Here is a 26,845-nt window from a genome sequence, read left to right as displayed (position 1 = left end):
GTTAGTGTGAGAGGAGGGGCCGGCTGCAGCAGCAGCGCTGGTGGCAGGAGCTGGAAGACGCGGCGCTCACCCCTCCACGCGGGCGGGTAGGCAGCCCTGTGCGCCCGCGCCCTGGGGCGGGGAGGAGAAGGGGGGCAGCTGCAGGAGCAGCCTTGCCCCGGGGTCCCTCGCGGCTGGGAGTTGGGATAGCAGCGGGCAGGGGTGCTGAGAGCCATTGAATCAAACTGTAAACCTTGTATATGATAACAACCTCTTCAAGCCCGGGGTGCAGTAGCACCCCCAGTTCCAGCACCTATGGCAGCGAGGTCTCGTTGGTCAGGGTCCCTGGGCAGATATGGACCAAAGAACACGTGTTGTGCTGCGTGACACTCACTCTGCACTGTGGGGGAGGAGGGTGTGTGTGTGTGTGTGTGTTTCCCAATGGGATACGTCTCCTGTGAAGGCCTGGCGGTGGTGGTGGGAGAAATGCCTAGAGATAGAGAGGTTGTATACGTGGTACAGTGGGCACCACTTACACTGGACATTTGCCACCTACTGTGTAGGTATCAGAGGTATGTCCTATTCCTAGTGTACCAGACTCCGCAAATATTAGTGAAGTTACAGTGGGGTAAACTGCTTCTAAAAATAGTGCCCCTGTGTCAATGTCCTATTCCTATTCTACAGCAGGTGTATTTTAAAGGCTTTCAGGTGCCTTAACAAACTGTTGGGTCTAAATCACACCCTTTAATACTACATAAATAGTATTTTTGTAGCTTAGTAGAGTTGAGGAGATCCTGTCTGACTCATCTTCCCAGCCACAACATAGATTTGTTTAATACTTACCTATTCTCAGCTGCCTTCTCATTCTGTTGGCAAGATAGAGTTCAACCCGGACAAGGCTAGAAATGCATGACTGTGATTTAACTAAAGGTTGACAATTGCAACTTTATTTTTGAGTGTGTAACTAATTTCTTTTCCAAATCTATAATTTCTTTAGTCTGAATTTTCAGAGTGTTAAATTTGCCACACCCTTTAAAGTGCTACTTCATCTTTCACATAAATGAATGTAGTATGCATCCCAATCTGGGTCTATGCTGGTTATGCGGTATGTATATATCTTATGAACCTTGTAACTGACACTTGTAATCCCTCATAACTCAAGCCTTACCCCAGATGTACAGTACCTTCCTTCTTAACTTGTGTAAATTTGATTTTAAACATTAACTTTAATAATTTTTTTTTTAATCTTTAAATCTGTTACTACCTGGGTAAACTTGTCCTTTTGAGAATGTGGTTGGAATTTCTTTCCATGCCAAAGGTCTGATATCTGACCTTTCTTGGGGGGGGTGTCCCCTCTGAATTCAGCTACTCTTGTGCTTTTTCTTGTTATATACATTAAACCATACATACAGTACCTGATTTTTTAAATTATTATTATTATTATTTAAGACAAACATAAATGCACAGTTTGCTTAAGGCTCTGTCATGATGTTAGAGACTGATGCCTCTCTAGGTCCCTTTCTAAGGGTATACTCAAACAGTTGTTCTAAATTGCATTATTTACTAGATAGTTCTATGAATACGAAAACTGAAATCTCCCAGCATTGAAGAGACATCAATGCCACAAAAAATCTGAATCTCCAGTATATTGTCAAATGCTGCTAGAATAACAATTTATTTAATGTTTCTGAGCAAGTCATAAAAAAAAGGAATTTCCAATAAATCAAAAGTAGAGAGTTCATTAAATAAGTATCGTCAGTATTTAAATATGATAAACTAATAATATGACAGTTGCCTCCTAAAACTTTTGTGGCCGTACTCCATTAAGGTGAGCCATAAAAAGTGTAGGGGAATTTTGCTGACTGTTTAGACCCCACTCTTACAAATTGCGGACCTCTGGAGCCTTGTGGAGTCCCATAGACCTCAGAGCTCAGATCTGGTTGCAGAAGTGGGGTCAAAATGTGCATTAGCTGTAAAGTACAGAAATATTATGAATTCATGTCCCCTTGAAATTCAGCTAATTTAAAATTTGTCTGATTGCTGCTACCTTTTGTATAACCTCTTACAAGCAGAATCAAAATCTAGTTTTGACTTTAATGTTTTTTTTCCCCATTAGGTTCTGTGTAAGGAAAACTACAAAGCACTAATATGGGAAAGAAGCGAGCAAAGGGAAAAAATATACAGGCTGATGATGAGTTTCAAGATATTTTGGGTATGTTTCATAACAAAATATTTTCATAGAAAGACTGTAGTACTGTGGAAGGAATGTTTCATCTGTCTTGAAAGTGAGGAGCATTGAAAACCCATTAATAACCAGAAGGCATTTACAGTAGTCACTTTTACTTCTTTGAATATTTGATTGTAAAGAATGAGTTTATTCAGCTGAAACTTAAGTTCTTCAGAAAGTGTCAGTACTGCTTCTTAAACTTGGTAGGAAATCTATAAAATGTCAGAGATTCAATGTTTACTGTCATACAGGTCCAATCCTGAAAACCTTTTCTCAATAGTCATTTCAATTTACATGGAAATGCCCCAGAATCCCATGAGACATTCATGGTATAAAGGGCCTGCAGAGCCAGGCCCTGTATGTGTAATGGAAAGTTTCTTGATACATTTTTTTCATTTCTGGGTGGATCGGTATGCTAACAGCAAAAGGGTATGAATTAAAATGCACAATTATAAATGTGTATGTCATTTCAGAGAAATTATTGTTCCTTGTAATAGCAGCATCTTACTCCATCTGGCTTTGGAGGTCAATGCCGCCTCAGTTTCCTCACTGCCATTTATCTTCCATGAACTTACAGGCTACCATAACACTTTTTGACCTTCTGGTCAAAAGTCCACCCCTCTTTCAGAGTAAAATGAAGTTCTGAAATGAGCATAATCCTTCCTTTCAGCTTCATTACAGGATCCCAGCCCTGCTTCAAAGGTCAGTTTTCCCCAAGCTGTAGCTTTTCTTTTTGTGTACTCTTCCACCAGGCTCCAAATAGTTTTTCAGTGCCCTTGTTTACCCCACTGGTGCAGGGTGTTTCCATGCACCTCTCTAAATAGTGCCATAGGTGGGGACCAATGCCCACTTTCCCTCCCTGTCCTATAGGTTTCCACCCCGAGACCCTAATGCCATAGGCTGTCTGCCTGGAATTCCAAACTACATTGTTTCTGTTTCCCAGGGCCACTTCCTATAGTGACCTCAATCTAGTCTCCCTTGCAATCTCTCTTTGGCCAGCTCCCTTGCTGGAGAGCTACATTCCCGGTCAGCTCTCCAGGAAGAAGTCATCTATGGGAAAGTCTTGTAGCCATCATCTTTCTTTGAATCTCTCTCCTTGACTGAGCTGGAGGCCTCTCTTTGTATATTGTAGCCCTGTAGGTTACATGACTGTCACTTGATCTCTGGGTCCTGAGCAGGGAGGTAGGCTAAACAGGCACAGGTAAGGTTGCCCAACTCCCTAAAAGGTGCCAGCTCACCTGTGTTATTTCTGTCTCATAGCCCAAAATGGAAGTTAACTTACAGAAAATAAGTAACGCTGGAAGTTGTCAGTAACTTAACTTTTAGTTGCATTGAATATGCAAGACTTTTGAACAAAAAATGTATTTAATTTAGACTTGTTGTAGACAAACCAAAGACTACTAATGTTTTAATCTGTGCAGACAAACATCTATCCCAGGCTGTATTATTATTTAGCATTTGTATTATGGTAGCAGCCTGAATCCCCAGTCAATACCATAATTCCAATGTGTTAGGCACTCTACATCTAGCAAGACTGAATCACTGCCATGAAGTTCTTACAGTCTAGGGCTATAGTCCTGCCAACTGCTCCAGGCAAAGGAGAAAGATTTTAGAGCTATTATTAATTGACTTGAACAATAAAAAAAATTCCAATTTTACGAAAGGTACTAGAAAATAGTTTGAATTATACAGAAATTTATGTAATTTTTTTAACAAGTTACTTAAATTCATTGAAAGAGTATGGTAGCAAAAGAAAGCGCTATAAATATTAACTATGGATTTAGATGCTTTGTAAATTAAATTATTTCATGTAAGCAGATTTACTGAAATATTTTTACTCTAGCTTTTATACTAGAGAAATTAAGCATTTGTTGTAAATATTAATTTAGAGCAAATAGGGAAACAAACTATGCTAAGCAGCATTAAATACCTTAGTGACAGACATTTGTATAAACCCCACCACATATTTCTTCCAAACCTATTTCTATTTGGCTCTTAGGAAAATCTTAGAATGCATTGCTTCAGTTTACTGACTAACAGATTATGCATAAACAGTTAGTTATAAGCTCTTTGTACATAAATTAAACTCCTTGTCATGTAAAAGGCAAAACCAACAGCTTCTCTTCACTCAAACCCCAGAAATAACCAACTAGAAATAAAAAAATCAAACTCAAACAATATCCATCTCACTAGCAAATACTAGTATTCATTATATACTTATACAGCACTTGGTATATTTACTATACTTAGGTATATTTAATCCTGTATCACTGTGGTGAGATGAACTAGATCAGGGTAGTCAATTGGACCGCAGGACAAATCTGGATCGCCAGATGCTTTTGAACTGACCCCAAAATCTTTTTATTTACTTATTATAATTATTGTTTATTTTATTATTTTCTCTGGAGTCTGGATCTTGATTATACCTTGACCAAGAAATTTGGACCTTGACAAAAAGTAATTGATTACCTCTGGACTAGATGACCTTTTGTGGTCCCTTCCAGCCCTGCATTTCTATGGTTCTATGACTATATCACTTCTTCCTATCAAAGACCATCATCTCATGCCACTGACTGTAGCTCTGGCAATATGGCATAAGCAGTCTGTCAAGCCTTTAGGAATTTATAGATCAAAACCAATACACCTCTACCCCGATATAACGCGACCCAATATAACACAAATTTGGATATAACACGGTAAAGCAGCGCTCTGGGAGGGAGGGGCTGCGCACTCCAGCGGATCAAAGCAAGTTCGATATAACGCGGTTTCATGTATAACACGGTAAGATTTTTTTGGTTCCCAAGGACAGCATTATATTGGGGTAGAGGTGTACCTTATACTTCATCTGGAATCTAACAGGCAAACAGTGAAGATCCTGGTGTCTTCTGCTGAGAGAAGCCTCTAAGGTTACTTCTACACTTAAAACACTACATCAATGATACTCACTATAGCAACAGGATCGGTTCTCCTATTGCTGTAGGTAATCTGCCTCCCCAAGAGGCAGTACCTAGGTCAAAGAATTCTTCTGTCGACCAAGTGCTGTCTGCACTGGAGGTTAGGTTGGCATAGCTGTCTCTGTCAACGGTGTGGATTCTTCACCCCCCTGAGAAACATAGATGTGCCAATGTAAGTTTCCAGTGTAGACCAGTCCATAGTGGCTAACGTTCTGCATCGGCTTCAGTTTCTGGGTGGATTTAAGATGTAGCACTACGTAGAGAATGTGACAAAAATAATAATATCCTGCACAAATCTTACTTAATTGAATTTAATGCCTTTAGGATCCATTGTATTAAAAATCAAATTGTTTGTGTTATTGAGGTTGTGTGCAGCTTCGTATGTGCTAATGTAATTCCTCCAGTTATTAGCCCTTTGACACAAACCCCCTGGAGAGGTGTGCATATACTAGCTCAAATTGGATTCTCCAGAGACCAACAGACAAAGAAAGGATTTTTGGATAAATAGCCTGGTTTTAAACTGGCTCAGGGCTTTCTTCCTGATCCAGAAAACAGACAAGACCCCTGGTCCATGGAAGGCCCTAATTCTTAGAGTAGGATTGGAAGGACTTGGACTATTGAGTATGAACTTGTGATCATGGAACTTGTGATCCTTTTGTGGGGGTTTGAAGGACTGCTCCTGCCAGAGCACATGTTAGCGTTGTCATGATCTCTGGTATGTTTATTAGCATGCATGCACATTCTTTTATTGTTTTAATAAGTTTTCTCTGTAATGCTTTTACCCAAAGAATAAATAGGCTTGCATAGAAAGAGTTGTGTGGCAACTTATAACTGTAGCAATTACACTGTGTATTGTCTCTGAGGAGAGAAGCTGAGCAGGTCTGCTTAGGCAGCCTGACTTTGCTGGTGAATTCACAGTATAATCAGGAAACTGTGCAGTCTGGAAATATCCTGGTCAGGACAGTGGAAGACACATGTCTCCACCCAAGAGAGGTGATGGCCAGGGGAGCTGGAAGCCTGAGAGTGGAAACTCCATCCTCCAACCTCCATCCTTAGAGGTTTTTAAGGTCAGGCTTGACAAAGTCCTGGCTGGGATGATTTAGTTGGGAATTGGTCCTGCTTTGAGCAGGGGGTTGGACTAGATGACCCCCTGAGGTCTCTTCCAACCCTGATATTCTATGTTTCTATGAAACTCTTGTTGAATTACTGAGGGGAAATACAGATGCAGTTGCCTTGAATTGTGACAGAGCACAATGCAGTTATCTAGTCTTGAAATGACAAAGGCATAGATTATGATGGCTAGGTCTGTATCCAGAAGAAATTTGACAGTCTTATTCAGTAATGCTATTTGGTCATATTTGAGCAATAGCTGACAAGCCAACGATATCTCCAGATCGTGAACTCTTGTAATGAAGGATGGTCACACACTCTTTGTCAAATCTTTGCCACAGCGTCCAGTTACTTCCCCTAACATGTCATTGTTTCCCTAACTATGAAAAGGCCACTTGAGCTCATGAGCCTGTCACCTTTTTTATGACATCTAGAAGTCTGTGTCCATGTTGACTACTTGGCAAAAATGTGACTTCCTCATTTTATCTCTCTACTTTCTGTTTCATAGAACCTGTGTGCAAGCACATTCGCAAGGGATTGGAACAAGGCCATGTGAAAAAGGCATTGCTGAATGTGGAGTGGAACATTTGTCAGGACTGCAAGACAGACAATCAGAGACAAGATAAATCTGAAGAGGAAGCAGATGAAAGCCCTTCAATATGGTTATGTCTAAAATGTGGCCATAGGGTATTTCTCTTTTTTTTTTTTAATACCCTTCAATGTTGCATAATGCAGTTAAGAAAGACAGCTTCCAATTAGCCCACTAAATTTTCATTTACTGTTAAACTTGTAGCCAAATGTGGTGCTACACAAATGATTTAATATAGTTCAATCTGGTAAAAAGTGTCTGCTCTGAATTGCTACTAAATGTATCTAGAAGCTTGGCACAAAGGCATTTAGCAGACTTAAGGACCAGACTCCATCGTGATGACTTCCACTTCTTGAAAGTCCAGATTATTTTGCTTGTAATAAATATATAATATTTCTATTAATATTTCTGTTGCAGGATCTTATGGTATATTGTAGTAGTAATATGGCTTACTTAATTTAGAATCATGTAATGCCTAATAGTTTTTCATTTTTTAGGACTTAAAGTTGGGATTTTCAAAAGCACCTAAGGGAGTTAGGTGCCCAAATCCCCTGCTACTTGATAATTATCCTTTATCCAACTAGTACCTTTTCTCTGTAGAAATAAACTTCTGGAGGTATTCATACTAATTACTTTATTTGCTTAGCTAATTGTTAGGTATTTATTAAAATTTTGTTTATAGTCTGAATTTATTTTTTTTCACTTGATAGTCCATTGGGTTTTGTGACACTTCTGGTTATCAATGTTATAGGGCTGTGGCAGAAATTCTCAAGAGCAGCATGCTTTAAAGCATTATACAACACCAAGATCAGAACCCCATTGTTTGGTTCTCAGTTTGGACAACTGGAGTGTGTGGTGAGTTTGTCAGGCAACAGTTAAAAGTCATAACTGGAAGAAAATAAAAACGGGGGTGTGATTTATTTGTGTTTTCTTTGTAGACTTCTCAAAACTTTCAGGATATTTCCATACAAAAAACTTTTAATTTAGAGTTACGGTTGCTGAAATAATTAATAAAATCTTTTACTACAGCATTACCATAAGACTGACACTGACCAGTTAGTAAATATTGTTAACATTTAATACATTCACTTAATGATAGTATTGACATGTGAAAAATTCATGTTCGCATTCCCACATCAACTCTAATGCTGTCACTCAAAAGAGACACTCTTTCAGTCTGAACATTACTAATATACATATATCTTAGGCTACATAACGTAATTAGTGATAAATGTTTAATCTTTCAGTCTTGTTAGAAATTAAAGTATTAATGGTCATACTGTCGTGCTTTTTACATAAAGTTGCTGAGGTGATTTATTCAATGACTTAACTCTAAGTTAAATATTTTTTGTGTGTAAATTTCCTTCTTTTAAAAGATATTCTAAATTGTATGACATAGAAATATTGCACCTAGTTTATAAAGGTTTTTATTACATCAGGCTTTCTGGTGTAAAATCAACTGACTTCATGAAGAATTTAAAACTGATTGGTGCGATACAGTATTTCACTATAAAGTGGATGTTTAAAACTAAAAGCCAAAAATAGTTCTTCAAATCTCTTGATGTGATTAATATACAAAGGAGATGCTAAAATCTTAGATTAATGTTTTATACAGTATATAAAAAGAACTTTGCAATCGCTGTCTTCTGTTCAAAACTTTTTAGCTGATACAGAGACAATGAAGAGGATGGTGCCTTTTTAAGTTTTTGTCATGTGTTGCCCATTAAAATGATGACTGTGAGCCTGTTTAAAAATTTACCAAGTTTTCAAAACAGTTGACAGAAAAATAGATTCCTAAGTAGGTTGGATGAAAGATTGGTTATATATATACATATTCTTTCCCTGCTTTGTATTGGGGATTCTAGTGGGTTAGAAAAAAGAGCTTCATTATAAACTTCCTCTGTTCCCAAAAATGGGAGTCAATCCACACTTTCTTGTAATCCTGAAATCTGCTAAATGCATTTGTGCCTAACACTTTAAAAATAAGTGTACTTGATATATACTCATTTAGGATGTTTCAGTATGTCAAAGCAGTTCTGTTTGGTTACATATGTTAGTGCAAGTCTATATCAGGTAACAGGACAGGTGGTTCCTCAAAGTCAGGGTTGAGGTATGTTGACAGGACAGTGTGGGGAAGATTGCATTGTTCTCCCAATGCTCTATCTGCTCTGGGGATAAATAGAATATTTCCATCTACCAGTGTGGCTTTTCTCAGCAAAATTATGTGAAACACAGAGAAGTGATCTAGTGGTACACTTATTTGGTTTTTGTTCTCTTAGAAATAAAATCACAACTGTATCAGCAATTAAAAAGGCAAATAAAACAAAACTATACATTAACAGGACAAGCAGAATACACTTGTCCATATCTTATTCAAACTAAATATAACAAAATAAATGTTTGGATAGAATAAACTTCAACTTTTATATTTGTATCCACTAATATTTGTAATCATTTCCTTTGGGGCTTGATTCTTTATTTTCTTTATTCAGGCAGAACTCCCAATGAATTTGAGTTTTGCATGAGTAAGGACTGCAGGATGTCCCTAAAGTCAACAGTTAAGGTTTATATGATCCCCACCTCCCATATCACTGCCACTCTTTTTCTTTAATGAAGGTAAATTGGTATCAAAATTGTTTTTTAAATTCCCAATTCAAGAAGATTGTTATAAAATTATAGCATTTTCAGGTGTGTATAATGGAGTAGTTCAGAAATGACTCTAGATGATGTGATTTGATGCCATATAAATATAATTTTAACTCAGTCTTTTTTTATTGCACTCCTTTGGCTTCTTTTTGGGAGACAGGTGCTACTCGTGTGATAATGAAGTCCCATATAATAGTTCAAATCGATTGGGCCAACTCGTGGATTATGTTAGAAAACAAGCTTGTGTCGACACACCAAGTACAGGTAGGTACCTATAAGGTATATAGTACACTGAAAGTGCCTTGAGCCCAGCAGGCACTGCTGTAAATCAAGACAATACAATATTAATTGTGGGGTTTAGATGTTAGGAAATGGGGTCAGGATTTCACCTAATGTTTCTAAACCTTTTCAAAAGGAAAATATGGAGACAGGAAAAACTTCCTTCTGGAATCAGAATGTTGTTCCTAGAGTGTGTGTGTGATGTGGATTCCACTGTGGGGGCACATGAGATGAGATTATGTGAAGAGTAGCATCCGTGCCTGTGCTGTGCATGTGCCCATGGGGGACCTCCCTGAGGTCATAAAGGGCAAGGTGGCTGCAACTATATCTCAATTCTTTTTTTATTGCCCATTGCAGCAAGGAGTGTCTGCACCCTGTCCCTTAGTGGAATTTCCCCCTCCTTGCAATTTTTCTCTAGGTAGGGGAATTTCCCAACAAATTCCCCCTTTTCTTTATTTAATTTTATTATTATTTTTTTAAATGTAACTTCTCAGCACTTTGCACCATTACCTTAATCTAAATAGACAGATTCGAAGCTGACCTGCCTTATGCAGTATTCTACAGAGAGATGGTGATGTTGAGATCTTATCCCAATTTTATTCCCAAAGTTGTCAGATTTCCATTTTAAGTGGAAATCTATTAATCTCCCCGTTTTCTTTCCAAAATCCCATTCTTCTCCAGGGTATAAGAAACTTTACACCTTGGATGGTCTAGGTCCTTGCTATATTATCTTGATAGGCCAAAGCCCTTTGGACAGTCTCCCTGTCTTTGTTGCCATAAGTAGCACTTCTAAGGGGCAAGCCATTTCTTCCCAGCGAATATCTAAATAGATTACCTAGTGTATTTCAACCTATCATATGCTGCTCCACCCCTTCCGCCAAATATCAAAGCTCATTCTACTAGAGCACAGGCTCCCTTCTCTACATGCTTTACATGAATCCCCATTGACATTTGCAAGGCAGCTACGCAGAGTAATCCCATTGCTGTATTAAATACTATACCTTTGACCTGGCCACAAGATCATACACCAAATTTGGAAGGCCACTGTTTGGTTACTGGCAATTAGGAATCCAGAATAGGGCACTGGTTATCGGCCACCTAGAGTGGAATCCACACAGAGTGCTATTCAAAGAAGAAAAAGCCATTACTTGCCTTATAGTAACTGGTTCTTCTAGATGTGGATCCCAGACCTGCCCTTTATTCATATTTTTTCAGAGTCCTCTTTACCTGAGATTTTGAATTAGCAAGGAAACTAAGAGATGGTTGTGGCTGCTCTGCCCTTTATGTCCATGGTTGGGGGATGGGGAGGCACAAAGGCATTGCTATTCTAATTTTGTGTAAGGAGCATGCACATCTAAAATGGGATGACAGCATCTCTAAGAACTAGGTACTATAAGGTAAGTAACCCCTAGGTGATTACAACTGAATACAACTTTCTCTGAATTAGTAATGTCAATCCATTTCCTAGCAGACAAGTTGTAAAAATCATCACAACTGGCAGTTTTAGTAGAAAAACTGAGGATTCAGTGGGCTCTATGATTGAACTCCACTTTCACCTCTAAAAGTGGTCCCTACAGATCAGAAATGAAGTGTGTTGCCTGGGCCATATTTTTCTGTCCTGTGAACTATGGGGCTAAAACCATAACTGAAGTCTTCCTATTAATGTAGTTGCTTTGTTTCAAATTACATTTATAGCCCTAGTCCACACTAGTAAGATTTAAATTCCACCTCTCTTCACTTTGCTGGGCAGCGAGGTGAGTCAAATAATCTTTCCAGTAGGTGAGGAACAGACAGGTATCTCCACTGACTTCTGGGACAGACATCCTTAATTGTGATTATTGATGCATAAAAATTATTGCTAAGAAACAAGGCTAACATTTGTTAAGAAAACTGCAATTAGTGGATAAGAGAGTTAACATGATCCGAGAGAGAGATGTATGTGAGCAGCTCAACCAACGTAACCAACTTAACCCGCCATACAAAAAAAGTGACCAATCTTAGTTAGCTAGGAATGGAAAGGCACCACATTTTTTGAGGAATCCTGTAAACCTGATTTACAAGTAGGAAAATAATCTCCATTATTTTATCAATTTCCGTACTAGTCTGGAATAGTGCGGCCAAATCCTGATCCTGCTGAAATCAGTGGGAGCTTTGCCATTGGCTTTAATGGAATCAGGAATTGGCTCACGAGCTCTAACTTGGTGTACAAAAGTGAGAAACATGGAGGGAATCTGGGACCACTGCACTCAACATGAACCTGAGTCATTGTGAGGGTTGCTGTTACGCTGAAGAAGATGATGCAGTCATATCGTATCTGAATGTCTTGCTAGTCAGAGCCCTGTCAAAGGAAGACTGTGGCAGCTATTTAGCAGGTGTTTTTGATGGGATTTGTACTCAACTTCCCTAGGAACTCCCTATTGAAACTACCTAGGAGCATCTTTCAGTGATGCACGTGAATTTCAGGAAAAGATCCTCAAGATACAGATGTCACTTAAATAAAAGCTCGCTCGCTCTCTAACACCATCTTTCTAGGTTATAAAAGCATTGGCATGAGAACACTTACATACAGGACAGTTCTGTTCCACCTACTTCTGTGTAGACATAGCTGCCATTTCATGTGCAGCATGATCTTAGATGCTATAGTGGTGGGTGCTATAGAAAATGCAATGGTAGAATGACTTTTGACTCCACAGATCTGGAATTTCCAAGAACACACATTAAATTTCAAGGTGTATGTCTGTTAAATGACAGTATTCAACTGATGATTATATTAAACAGCACAGTTGCACAGTTTAGTCTTGTTAAATTATGATGTGCAAGAAGTGACCTCAAAACCTAACATTGAAATGTTATATTTGAAATGTGATTCTTGAATGGCATGGGTTTAAAATTTAACCCTTGTAATTTTGTACTGCTGTCTTCAAAGGTGGAGCATTTTTCTAGGTCTCCTACAAAATATTATAATCTGTTTCCAACTCACCCCAGGTACCTAACATTTTTCTTTTTTGTATTTCAGTTTCAAAAGATCAAGAAAACAAAGAATTTGAAAATAAAAAAGTAGAAAAAGAAAACCAAAATGAGCAGGAGAAGGAAAAAAAGGAGAACGTGATCAAAGAAGACAATTCTTCAAATACCAGTGAAGCAGTGACTGTGAAAGGACTTAGTAACTTGGGGAATACATGTTTCTTTAATGCTGTTATGCAGGTACACTAAATATTGTTGCAACCACTTCAGATTCAGATTTTTAATGTTGCAGTAGCCCCAAAAGGACCTAAAATAGATCAGGACCTAATGTGGTAGGTGCTGTACAAGCATGCAGACATGATCCCTTGCCTAAAGAATTTGCAGTCTAATTGGAGACCAAACAGAACAAGTCAGTTGTAGAGGAATCGGGGAGGAGAACAGAGGATGATGGTTAATGAAAGTAAGATCACATAGTTACTTAGGTTAGCTATTGAGCAACGTGATTTTCAAATTATAAGACTACTTTTTCTTAAATCTATAGTACCTAGGTATCACTTGTAGGCAGCCCAGCAGAAGTGGGTCTTGAGGGAAAGGTGATATTCCTGTTCCACTTGGAAGCAAGTGGTCATTTGTGGGAGAAGCAGACAAATTGGCATTCAAGGCTGGTAGTGTGTAGTGTTTGGGAGAGAGGAACAACACAATAATAGCAGATAACTAAAGGGGAACAGGCACAGAATTGTGAATGGTCCTCATGGTGAATATGAGAAGCTTGAATTTGATAATGGTGAATAGGAAGCCAAAACAGGGACGCGGAAAGGTGGGGATGCAGCCAGAACAACTTCTTGAATGAACTGCGGGGGGCGGGGGGGGGGGGGAGGCGGGCGGGGGAGGGGTGTAATTTGTATCAGTGAGGTCAGAAAGCTAGCAGTAGTAATGAAAGATGAGGGCATGAACTACGGTTCTAGCAGTGTAACAATAACTTAATCCATAGGTACTCTGATACCATGGTTTTCATTAGCATATCTCAAAGTGCCTTTCAAAAGGGAAGTAAGCATTATTATCCCCATTTTATAACTGAGCCACAGATGTAAAGTGACTTACCCAAGGTCATTCAGCAGGCTAGTGACAGCGAGGAATAGAACCCAGGTCTCTTGTGTCCCAGTCCAGTGCTCTAGCCACTAGGCTATACTACCTTGCTCACTAGCCCACATTTGGAACTGTTATGAAGTGGCAGGATTTGGATACTGTCTGGATGTGTGAGGCGAGAGAGGCAGGAGTCAAATATACCCCCCAGTTTACACACCTGAGTGACAAACAGAATGATGGTGCTGGAAGGACGTGGAGAGCTGGGCAGGGAGTTTTGGCCATATGAAGTTAAAATGCTTGATGATAAATCTTGGAGGAGATATGCAGAAGCACGTTGGGAGTGGAAAGGCATACTTGTGAGTGATGGGTACAAACTGTTTGCTGTGTTATATTTATTACACTTTTATAATGACTCATCTGTTTTGCCTATAATAATATGAACTGTAGACTGTAACTCAGGGTACAGAGATTAAGGAAATAACTGAAAATAGTTGGTGCTAATTCTTTCAAATGTTAAATGTTTTAAACAAGAAGTTATTAATTAATATTCTTATAATACCTTTAGAGTTCTCAAAGTAACCCCACTTTCTCAAACTTCCTACAGTTGTATCCAATGTGGTAGTTTGCACTCAACTTCTAGGTGTTGAAAAATAATGTTGTAACCACTACATTACGCACTGCATTAATTGCATCAGTAGTTGACTTTTCCTAATTACCAGACTTTAATTTGATTTTTTGATCTCTTACAGAATTTATCACAGACACCAGTTCTGAGAGAGCTGTTGAAGGAGGTTAAAATGCCTGGAACAACAGTTAACATTGAGCCACCAGAATTTTCAACAGTATGTATGCTGCAGTTTATAAAGTAATTTTTTAGGTGCATTAAAAAACTAGTCAGTTGTTGTTTTTTGGAGAAATTTTAGGGAAAAATGTAAGTCCTGTCTCCGTTAAAGTCAATGGGAGTTTTACCATTGACTTTAGTGGAGTCAGGAATTCACCCAAGATGTACAGTTAAGTGGCAGATTTAATATGCTGAATAAATTCATAGACGTATTCCCATTACAATGAAATTCCCATTACATTAAAAACATTATTCTTGTAACTTTGGTATCGGTGAAGTCTGGTCAGACGCCACTTTCAATCAAATTTTAAAATTTTTAAAGGAAAGGAAGGAGAACCGTTCCCCTTTGATGTGATCCTGCTATTCCTTCAGCCTGGGGACTCGGGAGCTTACAAATTGTAAAAATGAAAATGAAAACTAAGGAAATCCCCGGACACTTAACTTGGATAGTGTACATTTCATTAACATGAGGGTATGTTTGGGTTATTTTGTGCATTGTAAAACAGGAACAAACACAAAAATGGTGCCATTTAAAAAAATAAATAAATATGAGAAACCCAGAACATTCAGAGTTGAAATTAAACAATAAATTATCCTTAGTGTGCTGAGTCTAAGGATACTGTGTAATGAGGAAATGTTCTCCAACCATTTCTGCCTTATGTAAACTTATTTCCTATCGTTTCATTTAGAAAATCAGAGAATTAGGCTTTTACTAAATGTTTTATAATGGATCATATTTCAGGAAGTTAAAACAAGCGTTCCGTTTTTCTAATATTGAACTAATTTCAAATGAATGCATAAGTCTGACTGAAATAAGAATGCAAAACAAAACTTGATTTTTGTTTTTGTTGTTTAAAAAGGAACCTCTGGTGATAAAACTTGAGCAGCCTGGGCCCCTTACATTAGCTATGTGCCAGTTCCTTTCAGAGATGCAAGAGACAAAAAAGGGAACGGTCACTCCTAAAGAACTCTTTGCTCAGGTTTGTAAAAAGTGAGTATCTACACATAATGCATTTTAATAATGACTGAAAGAATTAATGTTAACATTGGATTATATAGTAGTAGAGCAGTTTTTACTATTAACAAAAAACGTTTTCATTTATCTCTCATCATGCATGTGCCAGCAGAAGTTCAGATGGTATCTATAAACTTTTCAAAGACATTGGTGTAGTCTAAAATAGAAATGAGTTAAAGTGAAATGAAAGAAGCCTATAAAATGAGACTTTCTACCCTGTCAGCTTCCTATTTTTCAGAAGTTCCCGTATATATACAGGTATCTGTTTCATCAGCACTTGAGATTTGTTTCTGTCTTCTGTGGACAAGCTGAAAATAATTCACATTTTAATTTTATATATATATATTATATCAGTCTCATTCCATTTAAACAGAGCAATACGGTTTAAAGGTTACCAGCAGCAAGACAGCCAGGAATTGCTTCGTTATTTACTGGATGGGATGAGGGCAGAAGAGATCCAAGTAAGTCCTTAAACAGTGTGGGTGTTCAACAAAGCACTAAAATCAGTATACTTAGACAGAGTAAACCTTATTCTTAATGTATTTTATTATTGTTAGGTGTATTGTAAACAGAGCTAACTGTTTTAAGTTTTAGCCCTTTTTGTTAGGTCTGCAAAGAATTTTTAGACCACATTCCAGCTAATACTGAACTGACTTGTCCACATTGTCATTTGCATGATTGTGTGATCAATGTTAGGATTTTTGAGGAGGGCTAGTTAGAGGATTTCTTTATCCTCTCTCTTCCCAAACAATCATCCATAAAAGGAGACTATTTAGGGTACTATCTGCAGTCTGCTATGATAGAGGAAGGGAGTCCAGCTGCCTGTACTTGGACCTGGCCATAGCTGTGAATACTTAGCAGGGAAAACAAGTCAATGAATATTATTCTCTAGATAAAACTGTGGTCCTGGAGGGGTGCATTCTGGTGAATCTTGGGTTATTTTCTATCTTTTGTTGATGATGTACTAATAGAATCAAGAGTACTAAACAGTGGGCCCAGTTCTGCCCATGTTGAAAGCAATGGGCTAATATTAACATAACAAGAACTTGAAATAGGTGTCTGAAGTCCTGTAAATATTAATAAGTTGCTGGCCTCATATTGCTGTAGAAGCACCTTGAAAAGCAATTAGTTTGGAAGGTGGGTGGTTGTCTACAAGAGTTTTATTAAACAAATATTTTGTTTTAGTAGGGTGAGGGATCCTTGTGGAGGATTTATGGTTTGTTTGCATCAGGGCTTAGTTGGGAGACTGTTTATTCCTTGGACTTCCTACTAAATATATTAACCGAAACACCTGGAAATGGCTTTAAAAAAGCCCAAATGTGGGGAATATTTCATGTTTCTGCAGAGTGCAGACAGTCTTGTTACTTTCCTAGTATGGGGGTTATAGTTTATTAAGCTTAATTCTTTTTAATTGGTGAAGATGGAATTCTATCCAACTGAAATGCTTAACTGAACACACATTTAGGAAACAATGTTTTGTTAAGTCTTATGATGGAATATTTATTTACTCTAACTTTCAGCGAGTAAGTGTTGGAATATTTAAAGCATTGAATGACTCTGACCAAAAAAATGAAGAGCTAAAAAAGAAAATTAAAGGTAAAATAACAGTTTAAAATTATTTTTGATAATTGAAACCTGGACAATGCATTACTCATGCATTTTTTAATATTTTCAAATGTAATTTAGTTGCAGGATTTAGAACACATTTTCTAAATTAACATATTGTCTAGAGCAGTGGTTCTCGAAGCCGGTCCGCCGCTTGTTCAGGGAAAGCCCCTGGCAGGCTGGGCCAGTTTGTTTAACTGCCGCGTCCGCAGGTTCGGCCGATCGCGGCTCCCACTGGCCGCGGTTCGCCACTCCAGGCCAATGGGGGCTGCGGGAAGGGCACAACAAATGCAGACCATGGACTTTACACTGCAACCTCCCTGTTTACACACAGCTTAACATCCAATCAAAGCAGTCACTAATGTACAGGTGAAGTTATTGTTTGACATATATTTGAATGAATTCTCTGATTTTCAGTGTATGAAAAGAAAAAGGCACTACCAACTTTTGTGGACAGAATCTTTGGTGGAGAATTATCTAGTACAATCATGTGTGAGGAGTGCAGAACGGTATGTAGACGGTCTGCTTGGTATAGTCTAAAATACTGTGTATAAGACTTGTGCACAGAAGAAACAAGTAGTAATATACGTAGAAATAAGATGTATTAGATAAGAATTTATTAAATGAAGGAAACTAGGCAGCAGGAGCTGCAAGTTTCTCAAAAGGTAAAATTTGACAGAAATATCTGTTCACCTGTACTGCAAATCTCATCTGTTCTCCCAGGACTTGATGGGGGGATGAGAACTGAATGCTTGGAGAGGATTGCGTGGAAGCTTCTCTTAATTCCGAAAAACTGCAGGGATCTTGAGTTATGAGATTTAGTAGGGATGTTGGTTCTGGTTCATGGGTTCCTGTTTTGTAAATACACCTCTACCCCAATATAACACACATTTGGATATAATGCGGTAAAGCAGTGCTCCGGGGGGGGCTGCGCACTCTGGAGGATCAAAGCAAGTTCGATATAACGCGATTTCACCTATAACGCAGTACGATTTTTTGGCTCCCGAGGACAGCATTATATCGACGTAGAGGTATATAAATATAAACAATCATAATTTGTATGTGCAAGTAAGAGCATGCATTGGGTGCTATCCCAGAAACAGGCAAAAGAGAAGGGAAACAAATGGCAAAGATGCTACATTCAAAAAATTCTAAGCCAGGACCTTTTTTTTTTTTTTTTTTTTAAGTGCCTAAAGTTAAGAGCTTAAGTCCATAGGTAGGCGTGTAAATAAATGACTAGACTTCAAGAAATGGTGAGCCATTCTCCCCTGCCCCCATTACATCCATAGCGGAGTGCTAGCTTCTAATTTGTGTTTAGACTTCTAACTAATAAAAACAAAGTTTCTCTAATTATATTAAGTAAAATCTGTTTGCTTAAGGTGTCCTTGGTCCATGAGTCTTTCCTTGATTTGTCACTGCCTGTGTTAGATGATCAGGTAAGAATCAGAGGTATTTTTTTTATATTCGTTTTGGTGTGCAGTTCTGTTAGCTGGATCTTAGAGAGGAAATTTTTAAAAAGTACGTAATTTCAAAAGGTGCTTATCTTCAATAATCTTACCTAATAAAGTCGCACAATAAAATGATAGAGAATAACAATGCATTTCCTTAAAGTAAGTTCTACAGGTTGTGGCTACACAAGCCCTCTTTGAAAATTATCTGATGCTTGGGAATGCTACTATAGGCAGGGCATTGGTGATTTTACTGCCATGTCTGTTAATCTTTCTATCATTAGTTAGTACCTTGGTTAGAAAAAATCTGCCACGCTGAAAGGCTGGCTGACTTGTAAAGAACGTTATCTCAGGTAAGCATTTAGGCATTCTTCAGTGTCATGAGTCTAAAATTTAAATAGATCTCATGATATTAATGTGTCAATAGCCATACTTTCCTGAGGCAAATTAGATGGCTCTTCAAATATTAAGTTCCTGTCTATTTACTGCACTGGGGACAGTAATGGAGGCTTCCTATCTAATACTGATACTCAGAGCCTTATCATATACTATCAAGGTGAAGAAACATATGGTTAGAGCACTTATTTAACTGATCAATCTAAAAATAGTTTCTGTTTTAGATTTATATCTGTCTGTTTCATTTTTGCCATCAGCACACACATTATATCTCCTTTCATCTTCAAAACATATGAAAGTAGTACTACACTTAACAAAAAAAAACAACCAAAAAACACTAAGGGAAGAAACTTTAAAAATACATATTTCATCCAAAGGATGTTTGGATAAAATGCTCCTGCATTGACTGGCCTTTTTTTTTTTCATATTAATAGAAGCAAATAGAGCGCCTGATCCTGCAAACACTTACTACCTATTTATTGAAGTTATTCTAAACTATCTAAAATATTTAGTATCTTTTGTGGATTCAGTGAGATTCATATCAGTAAACCTGAATGTTAAGTTCCATCTTTAAATGTTTATGGCTTGGTTCTGCCATCCTGACTCGCAATGAGTAGTATTGTACTCTGCAAGCATAGATTTCAGTGGGATTGCTTGTGGAGTAAGGTACTACTCAGTAAGAGTAAGAGCAGCGGAATCAGGCTCTTAGAGTGTGTGTGTGTGAGAGAGAATGTTTTGTTACAATACCTAAAAAATCAGCAGCTTAATTTTAAAATTCTTAGTAATATGCCAGTCTCTCTGCAATTTTTAGGGGCGGGGGGGGGGGGGGGGCGATATTGTTTTTGTTGTTTTTTTTTTTCAAAATAACATAACTGATATTAAATTAAATCTTTAATCTGAAGTCTTTGTCCTTGAAACTATGATGGTGGCACCATGTTTGTTTGATCAAATCTGTTTTGATTTTTAGAGTGTTAAGAAAAGTTCAAATGAGAAAAATGTTAAAAAGATGAAAGAAAAGGAGGATGAAGATGATGAAGAGGATGAAGACAATGACAGTTATATGAAGGAAAGGGGTGATAATCCTGGTGCAAGTAAGCACCTGCAGAAGAAAGCAAAGAAACAGGCCAAAAAGCAAGCCAAGGTTGGTTATGATGCAAAAATAAATATTAAGCACTTTCACCCTGGGCATAAGATAAAATGCTAGACTTTTTGTTTAGTCCACTTTATGTGTAGGATGATAATTTGCAAGGGGACAACTAATAATTTCTCCCCATTCAAGTGCAAAGCTTACAGGAACAAATATCTTATTTTACCTGTTGTGAAGTTGTATTTATTTTCTATTGCCTGCTTTCCTAATGCAGCACCAGTTAATATGCCCAGAACTGCTGAACTAGTTAGTCATGTGCTGCCTGACTAAAACAGCATTAACATACACCAGAAGGCTTTTCTCTTGTCAATGACTGCAAGAGAAGCACTTAGATGGTTCTGGAGGAATATAGGCAAGAAAAAACATTTTGGGGACATAAAAGAAATTCAGATTTGGATTGCAGGATGGGTATTCTAATTGGAAGTGTGGGAGGACTGCATCTGAGACATTGAGTGAGAGTGACACTGGCCATAATCATTTTGAACTGATGCTCTCTAATTGTTATGATTGCTAAATTAGATCATTCCCTTTTTAAATGGCAACTCCTGTTGCTTGAAGTAATAAGGTATTTCCAAAATAAATGGTGCATAGCAGATAAAAATACAGCAACTTTTTCTCTGCTTTTATACAGTATTGTACAGTACACTGCATATTTTTATTTGTAGAACCAGCGTCGGCAGCAAAAAATTCAAGGAAAGGTGCTTCAGATAACCAGTTCTATGGAACAATCTGAAGAAAATGTGAAGGAAGATAAAGAAACAAAGGGAGAAATAAACTCTGAAGTCACTGACCTGAAAAAAGAGGAGGAATCTTCCAGTCAGTGTGAAGAACTTTGCTTAAATCAGAAAGATTTAAATGATCAAGAGAATAGTACAGATGTACATAGTGCCCAGGAAAGTATAAAAAATCCAGAACAAGAATATGAAGATAATGAAACCAATATGGATGTTGCTATGAAAGGTTTAGTTTCTACTACTGAGTGTATTAGTGGACTTGACAATCTATCTGTTAAAGAAGATTATCATGGGGAAGAGGAGGAACTTGCTACTAACTTAGAAAAATTACACTTAGATGTTGTTACTGACTCTGATATGGATATCTTGGATGACCTTCATATGGCTGAGTTAAAGACATATGAGGTGGTGAATGAGGACCCAGAAACAGCATTTCATACTCTTGCAAACAGGGAAGACCTAAACATAGAAGAAGGTTCAATCCTTCATTGTTTATATCAGTTCACTCGTAATGAGAAACTCAGTGAGATTAATAAATTGCTCTGTGATGTGTGTACACAAAGACATTATGGACCAAAGACTAGTGGAAAAAGTATGCCAATTAAGTTTTACTTACAAACTAGAAAACCAACTCTAAATCTGTCCATATCTGCTATCTTCATTCTCTTTGTGCTTGTTTTTAAACAGGTTTGCATGAGTAGTTTCTCTTGGATCTATTGATACTCAGTATTTAAGGGCCAGACTGAACCCCTTACTCCTATTAGTGAGCACTTACTCATGAGTAGCCCCATTGTCTTCAATGGAACTACTTGTAAGTTACCATCAGTATAGAGCAAGGGGGCTCACCCTCTGGCTCTATAGTAGGATGGAACATGAAGCTATTTTTTAAACTCTTTAAATGTTAAACTTTTAAAATTACTATAGCACATGAGCCATAGATGGAGAACATGCAGAAATTTGCCCAGCAGACTAATAAAAGCACCATTCAGCATGTAATTCTATAGAAGTCCTAGAAATGAGTGTTAGAACTCACCCTATTCAAGCAGATAATGTGGTGATGTGATATACACTAGTTAATCTCTTGAACTAGGACCATCATGAAGATGGCAGCTTGTAAACATTTATAATTTTGAAGGGAAATCATCAGTCTTAAACATATTATAATGATGGATGAAATAAATTGTTTCCAGTCCTAGTACGTGATTTTACATGTTGTTATTGCATTATTCTTGACTATCTAACCAATGGTGCTCTCTCTTTCCTTTAGGTGAGAAGAAGCATGTTTACACTAATGCCAAAAAGCAAATGTTAATTTCTCTTGCTCCTCCAATTTTAACACTTCACTTAAAGAGATTTCAACAGGTATTATTAACTGGTTAACTCTCGTATTTTAAAATTTTATTTAGTAATAACCCATGGAAGTTAATGGATCTTGACTTCCGTATAAACTTGTTCCATTAACTACTATTCTTTCTACAACTTTAGAAGTAATATATAGGTAATGTGAGAAATATTCCTGATGCATTTATTCCTGTTACTCTTGCTTTCTGTAATAGTTCTTAGAATTCTTGAGTTCTTCTAGCAAAGAGACATTTATTAAAACAATTTAACTACCAGAAATGTAGAATTAAGAAATATAGACAAAAAATAAATTGACTCATGTTGAAAAACAAACTTACTAAATATGGAGAAGGATGATCCGCAACAGAGATCCACTCTAAGAAATACATAAATAGAAGGCAGTACAGCTAAAAGACATCTAAATGCTGGTGGTGGGCAGTAAATTAGATGCAAGCTTGCAATGTGATCATGTATTTTGAAAGGGTGTGAATATACAGAGCATCATATTAACTACAGAGGTTATATTCCCTCTGTACCAAATTATGGCTTTCAGTTTGGGGCTCTTCAATATCAGAAAAACAGCGATAAACTAGAGAGAAATGAGAAGGGGGAAATGAATATCAGAAAGGATTGACTTAAAAGTTTAAAATTAATAATTATATAATGCACCATGGCAAAACAATCGAGTAGGGATATAACTGTCTAAGTATCTGAAACTCCAGGGAGTGAGCAGAATTGTGTAAAATGATCCAGTGGGGTATATTTGTGATTAAATTAAAGGAAGGAAGCTGGGGAAGCTTTTCTTGATGTTCAACATTAGTACCTATTGAGCTGTAGAATAGCATTTGAATGGAAGTGATAGAAGGCTCATCACTTCAGACTTTTAAAACCAGGCTGGAGAATTAGTATAGACAACCTTTCTGCACTGTCTTTAGCAATGGATCAGAGGTGTCCTCCAACTAGAACTTTTAAAAGTATACTCTTCTTATAACTGTACTGCTATTGTCATTAATGCCAATACATGCTAAATCTGTAAATTAAACAGCCATGTAGCCCTATGCTCCAGAGAAATGTGTAGAGAAACCATAGACAGGAGGAAATTTGAAACATGGCCATAAAGAACCGAAAAGCATGACTGTTGGAAGTAATAGTCTGTCTTGTCTCTTCCCTACCTCCCAACTTTATTTTCCATCCAAAGGTTGGTTGTGCTCTAAATGAATCTTTGAAGTCTTGTTGGAATTTTTTAAAATAACTAAACTTGTAACCTTTTCAGAACAGACTTCTATCACCTGTTTATATATGTCAAGATTTAAAGTCCTGTTTGTGTTTCTTCATTTCTATCTTTATTTCTAGGCAGGATTTAATCTACGTAAAGTTAACAAACACATAAAGTTTCCAGAAGTGATAGACTTGGCTCCTTTCTGTGCAATTAAATGCAAGGCAAGTAAAAAAATCCTTTAATTCTTTTTCAAATAGTTGGACCGGTCAACCCTTACAGCAAGAGGTGTGTGTTTGTTTTTGAAAACTGTTGGGCATGTTCTCAAAACAGTCAGCCATTAATCAATCTCCCCATACCATATCCCAAAACTTCACTGACATCGTCATTTAACGTATAGTTAAGCTCTTATGTTAAGTCAGTCATTAACACATTGCTTCTACGCTGACAAGCGGAATCAGAACTGACTCAGTACAGAACAATGGAATCAAAACACACTGGTCTGAAAGGCTGACATTTCAGCTAGGTTGAATCTCAATATCTGTACTACACTGGCACTATAACAAAATTGTCACTTCACAGAACGTTGCTGAAGGGAATAAAAGAGTATTGTACTCTCTATATGGGGTGGTTGAACATAGTGGCACAATGAGGTCTGGACATTACACTGCCTATGCCAAGATGAGAACTCTGAAAAACCATCTTTCTGATCTTGTCCTCGGTGGAGAAATTCCCCAAGGTAAGTGTCACCAGTATTTTCACAACAGTCCAATCTTAAATGGAATTTCTCTAAACTGGTAGTAACTTGTGACATTTCTGCTTCAGCATTACTTTTAAGATTTTTTTAAATTTTTGTTAACAGCTTTAGAAACTGAATCAGCGGGACAGTGGTTTCACATCAGTGATACCCATGTGCAACCTGTAGCTGTATCTAAAGTGCTGAACTCACAAGCTTATCTCCTGTTCTACGAACGACTGCTATAATTAACCTGGGATGTGTTCCTCACACAATACTTTATGGTTTTTAAACATCTTAAAATAAAGAAATGTTAAATCAGAGAAAAATGACTTGTAAATCATGTTCAATTAGACTTGAAACTGTCTACTGCAGAAATCTCATGCTTCCTAGAAATACTGGCAGATGAAATATTAACTTATACTTTTCCAATAGTTCCATTGCTTTTAAATAAAAAGCTATTTTGTCTTTTTCCATAACATAACTTCAGGTCTGAACCATTTATTTGACTCCTTTAAATAATTTTTAGTGTCCAGTCACCAGTTTTAACCAGATACCTGGCAGTGTGTTCCTGCAGCGCAGGGAGAGACAGCCCGGAGGAAGTGGAAGCAGCAGGCTTCCAAGTCCCAGGGAGCCACTTTGCCTTTCCTGCTGGCAGGAGGGATCCTGCAGGACTATGTGAGCAAGCTCGCTCCCCCTCACCCAGCTGCACCCCCCTGCCTGACCAGTAGGGCCTGGGAGGTACAGTTCTGTGGTATTTTTTGACAGAAAAGATGTAGAACACATTTTGCAAAAGTGTATCCCCCCCCCCCCGAACTGGTCTAAAGATGTTGGGGAAAAGGGGTTATAGGTAGAACACTTCCCTTGTGTTCTGCTTCACCTGTTCAGCCTCCTAATTTTTATAAGCAAAGACAGCCAACCTTGGGAAAACTTGCAAATACAGTGCATCATGGAGTCAATTCCATGCTGAATATCAAATTTCTATATAGTATTTTGTATTATGGCAAAGTCATGTTGCAAAAGATCATTCTTACATACTAAGGAGTGTAAAGGTTTTCAGAGAAAAAAATAGGTGGCCTCAAGTGAAGATGTGGCTCTTAAGATTGTAGTTAAAGGAGACTTTCACAAGACCTGAGACTACCAATGTTTCCATTTTACAGACCAGTCAGCTTAACTTCAGTATCTGGAAAGATAATGGAGCAAATAACCAGTCAGTCTGTAAACACCTAGAAGACAATTCGTTAAGTAACAGTTAACATGGATTTGTCAAGAACAAATGTCACACCAACCTAATAGCTTTCTTTGACAGGGTTACAAGCCTTGTGGTTTGTGGGGGCGAGGGAGGATGAGAGCAGTAGATGTGGTATATCTTGATTTTAGTAAGGCTTTTTGATACTGTCCCAATGACCTCATAAACTAGGGAAATATAATCTAGTTGGAGCTACTATAAGGTGGGTGCATAACTGTTGGAAAACCATTCTCAGAGTAATCATCAGTGGCTCACAATTAAGCTGGAAGGGATATTGAGTAGGGTCCTGCAGGGATCAGTTCTAGGTCCAGTTCTGTTCAATACCTTCATAAATTTAGATAATAGCAGAGCATACACAAAGTTTGCAGATGATACCAACCTGGGCGAGGATGCAAGTGCTTTGGAGGACAGAATTACAATTCAAAATGATCTGGACAAACCAAATGAAGTAAACAGAATGAAAATGCAAAGTATTCCATTTAGGAAGGAACAATCAATGATACACATACAAAATGGGAAATGACTGCCTATGAAGAAATACTGCAGAAAAGGATAGCTGAGGGCTATAGCGGATCACAAGCTAAATATGAGTCAACTGTAACACTGTTGCTAAAAAAGCAATCATGAGATATATCAGGAGTATTGTGAGAGACAAGTAATTCTTCCACTCTATGCAGATAAGGCCTCAGCTGGAGTCCAATTCTGGGTGCTACATTTCAGGAAAGATGTGGACAGATTGGAAAAAGTGCAGAGAAGAGCAACAAAAATGATTAAAGGTCTAGAAAACATGACCTATGAGGAAAGACTGAAAAAAATGGGGTTGTTTAGTCTGGAAACAAGAAGACTGAGGGGGACATAGAAGGTTGTCACAGGGAAGAGGGTGAAAAATTGTTCTCAGGCTAGGGCAATGGGCTTAAATTGCAGCAAGAGACATTTAAATTGGACATTAAGAAAAACTTCCTGTCAGGGGAGTTAAGCACCAGAACAAATTATCTAGGGAGGTGATGGAATCTCCATCATTGGAGGTTTTTAATAGGTGTGACAAACACCCATCAGGAATGGTCTAGTTATTTCTTACTCCTGCCCTGAGTGCAGGCGACAGGACTAGAAAACCTAGGGAGGTCCCTTCTAGTTCTACACTTATGATTCTATGACATGGGTAAAGTGGTACATGTTTAACTATAATTTCCCTAAATTGTGATTAAAGATTCATGGTTAATGGTGTTTAGGGTTTATTTGTTTTCATATAAAGGAAAACAGAAGCTGTAGAGAGATTCAAAACA

General features: G+C 37.8%; 1 protein-coding gene across 2 annotated transcripts; it reads left to right on the top strand.

Annotated features, from left to right (window-relative positions):
- On the top strand, positions 1 to 24,797 carry LOC113405001 (ubiquitin carboxyl-terminal hydrolase 16-like). 2 transcript variants are annotated; one of them, XM_024198892.1, is made up of 18 exons: positions 1 to 86; positions 2,096 to 2,191; positions 6,779 to 6,957; positions 7,611 to 7,714; positions 9,666 to 9,769; positions 12,801 to 12,988; positions 14,584 to 14,676; positions 15,536 to 15,666; positions 16,064 to 16,151; positions 17,211 to 17,286; positions 17,713 to 17,804; positions 18,675 to 18,731; positions 20,107 to 20,280; positions 20,952 to 21,612; positions 22,288 to 22,382; positions 23,715 to 23,801; positions 24,160 to 24,316; positions 24,440 to 24,797. In XM_024198892.1, exons 2-18 carry the CDS (start codon positions 2,128 to 2,130, stop codon positions 24,559 to 24,561), a joined length of 2,472 nt encoding a protein of 823 aa, XP_024054660.1. In that variant the 5' UTR covers positions 1 to 86; positions 2,096 to 2,127; the 3' UTR covers positions 24,562 to 24,797. The 2 variants fall into 2 exon arrangements, 1 of the variants encoding a protein (XP_024054660.1); XR_003369768.1 differs by lacking the exons at positions 24,160 to 24,316; positions 24,440 to 24,797 and having other exon boundaries at positions 20,952 to 21,707.
- Positions 24,798 to 26,845: the final 2,048 nt, after the last annotated feature.

This window comes from Terrapene carolina, unplaced genomic scaffold (genome assembly GCF_002925995.2).
Source record: "Terrapene carolina triunguis isolate 2854851 unplaced genomic scaffold, T_m_triunguis-2.0 Scaffold30, whole genome shotgun sequence".
Lineage (NCBI taxonomy): Eukaryota > Metazoa > Chordata > Testudines > Emydidae > Terrapene > Terrapene triunguis.
This window is presented reverse-complemented; position numbering and strand designations above follow the sequence as displayed.